The 8,482-nt window shown below is 38.7% G+C and overlaps 2 protein-coding genes across 2 annotated transcripts in view; both read left to right on the top strand.

Annotated features, from left to right (window-relative positions):
* Positions 1 to 2,379, top strand: part of LOC107091536 (retinol dehydrogenase 8-like) — an 8,085-nt gene extending 5,706 nt beyond the window's left edge. The window contains exon 6 of the mRNA XM_015385516.1: positions 2,092 to 2,379. Coding sequence (XP_015241002.1) covers positions 2,092 to 2,328 — 237 coding nt within the window. The 3' untranslated portion in view covers positions 2,329 to 2,379. The remainder of the gene's footprint in view (positions 1 to 2,091) is intronic.
* Positions 2,380 to 6,757: 4,378 nt separating this feature from the next.
* On the top strand, positions 6,758 to 8,247 carry dr1 (down-regulator of transcription 1). Its single transcript, XM_015385517.1, has 2 exons — positions 6,758 to 7,582; positions 7,700 to 8,247. The coding sequence occupies exons 1-2, from the start codon at positions 7,363 to 7,365 to the stop codon at positions 7,945 to 7,947; spliced, it is 468 nt and encodes a 155-aa protein (XP_015241003.1). The 5' UTR covers positions 6,758 to 7,362; the 3' UTR covers positions 7,948 to 8,247.
* Positions 8,248 to 8,482: the final 235 nt, after the last annotated feature.

The following is an 8,482-nucleotide window of genomic DNA, read 5'->3' as shown; positions in this document are numbered from 1 at the left end:
ACATCTCTTTATATCTTTAAAATGAAAGGGGCGCAAAATGAAAATTTTTACTGCACAAACGCAGCACAAATGTGTGACACCAATTTTGTCTAATTTGAATAAGGTCGGGGGCTGGTTGACCTTTTGACCTTTATATTTTCATTAATATGTTCAAATCCAAAGCAGCACAAACGAAAATTTTTGCTGCACAAACCAGCACAAACATAACACAAAAGTTTGACACTAATTTTGTCTGATTTGAAGAAGGTGGGGGGGCCAACTTCACTCAGGTCGTTTGACTAGGAAGAGCCATTTTGAATGGCTGCTGCTACACCTGAAAAATGGAGGGAAAATAATGTCAGGTTTCATAAAGGTGTAGCCAGCACTTTACTGAATGCATATCTAAACAATCAAACAGGAGGATTATGTCTTTATTACTAACCGAGAGATGGCTGTCAACCAAAAGTAGAAGGCTAGATGAGAAAATGGAAGAGAAACAGCCAGGAGGCTCATGGGAAGTTTATAAAGAGACCAGCAGCTCAGGTTGCAGAATCTGTGACTGGACATCAATTAATTATCCCTAAATCAGGACCTAATGCAAGATTAAAATAAATAAATAAAATGTAAAACTTAATGTTTGGCTGGAAGTGAAACTGATCTTCATTCTGAACACTTGGAGCCGTCGGTGAAACATGAAACTGGCATCACTATGACCCTTTAAATCTATGGAGAAAAATACTGCATGTTCCAATATTACTGGAACCAATATTACAAAATATTAAAAAACATCTCAATCCATAAAAAGGGTTTAAGGGTAATCTAGCATAAGCAATAGTTCAACCATTTGTACAGTTTGCTGTTTTCATCCATCCATCTTCTTCCACGGGAAGAGACCCTGGGCCAGGAATCGAACCCAGAACCTTCTTTCTCCAAGAAACATTTGTCATGTCTTGGTTGGTGTTTGTGGACCCAAATGCAGAGGCAGGGAGGCAGAGGTGAGTTCTTGCAGATTTAATCAAAGGAAACAGTTTAACAAAGGCAGGAATCCAAAAATCCAACTAAAAATGTAAAGCAAACCAGAACCATAGAGACATCAGGGGAAACCAAACACGAGGAGTCAGGGAGAGACGAGGTATGAAGACAACAACATGAGAAGCCAGCAACGACAAGGAACCGACAAGGAGTGACTGCAGAGGGAGAGAATAGCTGACTGAGACTAAGGCAGGGCTAACGAGCTGACAAGGAGGACAAGGAAAGGAATACACACAAGAGGGCAACAGAGGAAAACAGAAAAACCTGAGAACTAACATAAATCTAGAAACTACAACAAAATAAGAATTAAACCAATAAAACTAGGAAACATGGAGCAAAGTAAAGCACAACGTAACCAAAACCATGACAACATTGCTTTAAACTGCACCACCGTGCAGCCCCAGTTTGCCTTTTTTTCTTTGCAGATTTTTAAATTATTTTTTATTTTTTAATTATTTTCAAATACCCTTTTACATTATCACAAATTTGTATCTTTTTGATCGAAATGCATTTGTTATTGTATTTCAGGAATAATAAAATAAAATGTATCTTTATGTTATCCAATTAACAAAACAGGTGGCAAAACAGAAAAATATAAACATATTTTTTCCACCCTTCTAAGGTAGAAGAAGGTGTTGCGTTTTTTTAATAAGAGATAAGAGAAAATACATGTTATGTTAGCCGTGGCTACAATTCTATACTCTACTATCTATAGAAATTGATCCATCCATCCTGGACAGGTCGCCAGTCCATCACAGTGTATATAATTCCCTTTCCAATAGATAAAAGCAAAATACAACAAGAAAAACAGACTAATATGCCTGAGAATTTCAACATTGAATCAGACATTCACCAAGATTAAGTCTTAACAGGTTAGTGTCAGATTTTTAGCGGTAAGAAACAGACAAAAATTTAGAAAACAACTCTGCTCCACTTCACACCTATGCAACATTGTGTTTTTATATAAATAAAACAATTCCTGTTAAAGATTATAATGTGACAACCTATGAAAAATACTAAAAGGTGTAAGTATCGTTGCGTTTGTTGAATTTATCTGTTTTTTCTGTGTTTTCCTGCCAGCACACCCACAAAATCATCACCATGGACAATCCTCCTTTCCGCCATCAGACAAACACCCTCTACACCCCCATGACCACGCTAAAGTATGCCGACCCCAATGGAGACCTTCCCATCGACACGTTTTACAAAATGGTGTTTGAACACGACAAAGTCTTCAACGCCAGCCTGAATTTCCTCAAGCTGCTGCGCTGGAGAAGCCGCAAGAGTTTTACCTTAGAAAAAGATAAGAGCAGCTGAGAGGATTTAGCATCCATACGTCCTGCTCTGTGTCTGTGTGTGAGGAATATATCCCTGCCAAGGTTTCCTCTGTTTCTGAAAAAAGAAAAGCTGAACATTAAAAGTTGAAGTTGTAAGGAAATAAATAAAAAGATTTCTGAGCAACAGAATTTATGTCTCTGTAGTCCTTTTTTAAACATGTCTTTGTGTCCAATAAGAGCCTTTCTATAGTAAATCAAACTAAATTAAATACATTTAAGAAATGCAATTAATTATGATCATTTCCTGATCTGCAGAAAAGCTGCTCTTTTCAAAACACACACCAAAGGGATTAGCTTATAGCAGGAAATTCTTCTTTATTGATTTTGGTCCAGTAGAACATTTATATGGAATAGCTTTGATAGAACAGGTTCATTTCTGCACATTAAAGGTAACTACCTCATGTTTAACTCCTCCTGGCCAGTAAGTGGTGCTTTCAAGCCCGTCCTCTTGCCAGGTCCGCTAATGCTAACCAAACCAAACATTTAATTGACTTTAACCTACTGCATTAAATTATGGGCTCTGACTTCAGGTCTTTCTAATGTTACTCTGGTTCTTTGTTTCTGCAGTTTTCCCTGTAAGACATGATCATTCAAGCAGGAGTTGGTACTTTTGGTAATGCTGGGTGAAGCAAGTGCTGGTGGAAAGGGAAATCTGCCTTTCCATAAAACTCGACAGGGAATTTTTTTGTTTGCTTGTTTGTTTTTCGGACTTGATAAACAGAAACCAGCACCAGAGGATCCCATACACTGAAAAGCTGATGACACATCCAACTGAACCTCAGGCAGCTGGGATTATTGGCCCCTTTACTCTTCCTCTTGACACCGAGGGCCTTGATTTCCAAATCAAATGCACTGCATTATTAGCTAAGCTGAACCACTTTTCATAGTCTATAAGAAGTGGCTCATCAAAGTATTTGCTTTTTAGTGCAGATCAATATGTGGATGCGCCATAATAAAACAAAACTACTGGAATATTCATAGTCCAAAGGAGGAGAAATCCAGAGTTAGGTAACAGCTATTATGGCTGAAACCTTTGTGTCAGGATGGACTCATACCTGAACCTGCAGAGGTTCATAAAGGCCGTTACTAAGTCAGCCTTTTATCACCTGAAGAACATCTCCAGGATTAAAGGACTAATGTCCAAGTAGGATCTAGAAAAACTCATTCATGCATTTATCTTTAGTAGAATTGATCACTGCAACTGTGTCTTCATATGTTTGCCTAAAAAGTCCATCAGACAGCTTTAGCTGATCCAAAACGCTGCTGCCCATGTTCTCACTAGAACTAAGAAAGCCGCGCACATCCACCCCCGGTTCTAAAGTCCTTCCACTGAATCCCCATAGCTCAGAGAATAGACTTTAAAATCCTTCTGTATGCACCTTCCAATGCACTGGTGGATGCCCGGGCGAGTACTGACTTATTCCCGCCGGGGGTGAGGCGTCCCTGGGGCCTCTGGTCCCTGGGGCCTATGGCCAGATCCACTTCAGGGTGGCTGGCTGCCAGCGGAGGCCACGGACTCAACCCAGCGGCTCCCAGCGGCTCTGGCATTGTGGTGGCTGGGGGACTTCCTTGGGGCCGTATCTACTCCTCCCTTGTTGGGGGTCGGATTTCCTGGGTTGGCCCCTCCTGGGTGCCTTTCCTCTTGGGGTCCCTTTGGGCGTCTGGGGCTTTGGATCCCCCGGCGCTTGCCTCTGTGCTCTGGAGGGGCGCGTCTTTGGCTCTTCACAACCACTATTGAGCATTTTTCCTTTGGATAAACTTTACATACACAAGTGCACTCTCACAAACAACTACAGGTGCTTGGTTCCAGGTACTCAGAGATTCACTTCCATACAGAAAGCCCATATTCTTATTTTCCGGTAACACAGAGTACATGTCAGATTGAATAATATTACTTAAACCTCAGCAATAGTATTAAAGTGTTACTTTATTGTATCTTTTATACTATATCTGTTGGTTGTGCTGTTCTTTTCACATCTCTTTGCAGGTGATGAAGCAGAATGAAGATGTTTTATCGTTATCTCCATTTTATCTCCTCTTTCTTTCATCTTTTCTTCTTTTCTTTTCCTTTTCTGTTCTACTTACACTGCATTGTTGATAATCTGTAATACTCCCTCCATTACTTATAATTAAGCTATTTATATGCATAAATTAAGCGTAACACTATGGTGATAGCCGTACTGCTCCAATTGTGAAAGCAAAATCTGTTGGGCTGTTTTTGGCATCAAGACAATTATTCTTATTGTCACATCGCCATACAGGACAATATAAAAAATTCTTCTGGATAGTCTATTTTGAAGTTAAACTGTTAACTGACGTATTATTAGTTTAAGGTTGTGATCCAACTGTTTTATTAGTTTCACTGCCTGCTTTTATTGTGTTTTTAATCTTTACTTCTTTTTATTCTGCTTTTGTTTTTCTTGTGTTTTATTGATTGATTTGTGTAAATCACTGTGAATTGTACTTTTACCGATACATGTTTTACAAACATGCCTCAGTGGTTTAATACAAGAATTGTGACGGTTGATTTCCTGTTTAAATATGTGAAGTTTTTCTCAAAGCTGGGACTCCAGCTGCAGTTCAATCCACAGTTCAAGTTAAATGTAAATGTTCTCCGTTTCATACCACAACGTTTCCTTCCACAAAACTTTCCAGTATTTTTGCTTGAACACAGCTTCCTGGGAGAAGCCATCTGCATTAACAGCTCTTCTTATAGAGGTTTTTTTTGGATGTCTTGCTTTTTGTAATGTTGGTGTAGGCCATAGCATAATATTTCTGCATTAAATATCAATTTCTTTATGTTATGCAATATTGAAGCTTCCTAAAGTTTCTTTTTATTCTTGCACGCAATGAATAGAAAAAAAATTGATTTCTTAACATCTTAATTTATGGAGATTACTTGTAGAGACTATATCCTTTGCACAGCCTTCCGTGGATTTTCTTGGCATTTACTGCCATCTTCTGTCCAACTGGTGTAATTGCAACATGAAATCCATCAACCAAGATAATGCGACTTTGCAAAGCAGTTTCCTACTGGCAGAAATCCATTTGAGGTCCAACACTTATTTTGCCACTGATTAATAATTGATATACTTCCTTTGTTTTAACCTGCACTTAATTTAGGTTCGCCGTGTCAATCTTTATTTGTATGTTTATCTCCTCCACAATGTTCACTTCTCTTGCCATGCGCATTAGAAAAACAAAAAAACACGTAAATTATTTTCAAGCACATGAGAAATCAATTTTCCTCTTCTCATCTGAAACACCCGAACCAAACTGTTCTTAAAATTAAATACTCATACCTGCATCTACAGCAATCAGCACACCAGTTCATTCATATTTTATTTTTATTTTTTTTACTTTAAATAAACTGTAGAAACTGTCATCCTATTTTTTTTTTAATATACAACTTATGGACATGCTTGTTATTCGATTGTATTCTAACCATGCTTAGATTCTTATTACCCTTTAGAAAAGGATGTGAAGGACCTTATTTATTTATTTATTTTTTGATGGATGTATCACTAAAGAAGGCTATGAGGAGTGGCAACGAGACAGAGACAAAAAAGGACACTTGGTACATTCCTTTTTCCTCAATTTATGTTGATATTCATTTAGCTTCAGCTTGGATATTATTTTTTTATTCATTGATAATAATAGTAATACTTTGGACTTGTAATGCACTTTATATTTATACAAATTCCTAAGTGCTACATAGTAAAAAAGGGGAAGTGCTAAATAAAAACCCATGGAAAGCATGAGAAATAAAAAAATAAAATAAAAGATAAAATAATCAAAGTTAATAAGTAAAAGAAAAAGAAGAAAAAACCTCTTCAAACGAAAAGGAATTTGAAAAGTCAGTTTTCCTCCAACATCCTGGCTGCGTACACATTCAGTTCAATTCAGTTTATTCATATAGTGCCAATTCACAACACAAGTTAATCTCAAGGCACTTTACAGTTCACCAGATCATCCAGTCAAATTGATTCAAAGTTTTCTATCTAAGGAAAACCAGTTGATTGCATCGACTCATTGACTTGAATGCATTGCAAACAAACTAAGCATCATGTACATCTTCTCTTAAGGAAACTTTCTTCTACTTATTGAATTTTTTTTATTCACAGATGAAAATATTTTAAAGTCCAGTTTTTATTGTTGGAAAAATGATTTTGTCTGAATGCGTTTCATTTAATTTGAGATTGCTATTTGTTTTTGTTTTTTCTATTTCTTTATTTTGTCTATTTTGCCCTTGTAACTTCTGAATCAATTAATACTAATAAAAAACAGGAGTTTACAGGATATCAAAGTAAGATTTTGTTAATGAAAAAAAAAAGATCTCCAAACTGACCGCTAGGTGGTAGTATAACGTACCCATGCTACTTCAAAAACATGACCGTTGCACTCTATTTCCGGTTCTTTGCTTGACGTTGCATCCGGATAAAATTCAGATAATGTTGCCAAGAATAAAGTATCTTCCGTTCATTTCTGTATATTAAATTCTGTTCAGATTTCTTTGTGGAGGATGAAAAGCTCCCCGCTTTGCTGTGAGGATTTCGCTGCGGCCGCCCTCCTCTTAAAGGCTGCTTCAAAGCTGCCTCCCTCCGTCCGGAGCTCATTGTTAGCCTAGCTTTAGCCATGCTCGCAGCCGCTTTCACTTATTTCCGCGCTGGGACCACCGCTGCTAGCTAGCATAGTAGCTGGCTAGTTAAGCTTTATTTTTTAGGTAACTCTGTCGTTTTTTTGAGTGTGTGCAGGGTGTATTTTCTTTGATTTCTGAGGTATTTATTATAAAACCGTGAGAGACTAGAGCGGTTCTTCTTTTCTTTTTTAAAGCGCTCGGACAGGGACGGTGTGTTTGCTAATAGCTAACCCGCACACCTTACTTTGAAGGAAACGTTTCTTCATTTATCTTACTCAACCTGCTCGGGGTTATTTGACGCAACGGGGCTTTTAGTTGGAGCTTCACCATTTTTTATTTTATTTTTGAAAAAAAAAAAGGTACATTTGAGCCACTATGGCTTCCTCCTCTGGCAACGACGATGATCTGACAATCCCCAGAGCAGCGATCAACAAGATGATCAAAGAGACATTGCCTAACGTAAGGGTTGCTAACGACGCCCGGGAGCTGGTGGTGAACTGCTGCACGGAGTTCATCCACCTGATCTCCTCTGAAGCCAACGAAATATGCAACAAATCCGACAAAAAGACTATTTCTCCGGAGCATGTCATCAACGGTGAGTCCTGATGGTCTCTGCGTCCTGGATTCATTGATATAAAGTAGGGGAGGCGTGGAGTTTGGCTTTTAAACCACTGAAAGTCATTGTTGCAACTTTCTCCTCTCGGTTTCGCAGCGCTGGAGAGCCTCGGTTTCGCTTCATACATAACGGAGGTGAAAGATGTCCTGCAGGAGTGTAAGAGTGTAGCTCTGAAGAGGAGGAAGGCTAGCTCCCGGTTGGAGAACTTGGGCATCCCAGAAGAGGAGCTGCTCAGGCAGCAGCAGGAGTTATTTGCAAAGGTAGGATTTCCTGAAGGGCAAAGATGCATGACTGGTTGGTTCAGGCTCAATTTGCATAGTTGCTTGTTGAGAAATGCAGGATGATCTATGAACACTTTCACAAGTGGTGGGTCTGAATATGTCCTGGTTAGCAATGGTTTCACATTCTTGCTGAGGTAAATGTAGTGGTGAACTCAACAGATGGGACAAATCCTGCTAAAATAATTATCTTGGTTCTTAGTCCTCATATTCATGTTCAGATACCGGAACCTGAAGTTACCATCAAAATGCTGGTGAAGGTTCTCAGCCATCCCAGTGTTTCCCACAGGATTTTAGGAGACTGTGGTGGGAGAGTCTCTGACCCTCGGGGGTTTTCATGTGTGCACATTTTTAAGCATTGTGTATCCCACTTACACGCTGTTTTTTTTTTATATTGGGCCCTTGATTTTACATTATTACATCATGTTCTACTCACCCATATGAGTTTTGTGTCATTTGGAGCCGTTCTGAAGATATTCCGTTAGGTTATATCCAGCTAATGTCTTCCTATGAGCAACGAGTTGTAGGCACAAACTAAACTGTTCATTTATTCTTTCTGGTACGCCAGCATTCATAACATGTAGGCCAATCACTGTCTCCC

This window comes from Cyprinodon variegatus, unplaced genomic scaffold, assembly GCF_000732505.1.
Source record: "Cyprinodon variegatus isolate N-32 unplaced genomic scaffold, C_variegatus-1.0 Scaffold342, whole genome shotgun sequence".
In the NCBI taxonomy this organism is placed as follows: Eukaryota; Metazoa; Chordata; class Actinopteri; order Cyprinodontiformes; family Cyprinodontidae; genus Cyprinodon; species Cyprinodon variegatus.
Note: the sequence above shows the minus strand (reverse complement) of the source record. Positions and strands in the feature narration are given on the sequence as shown.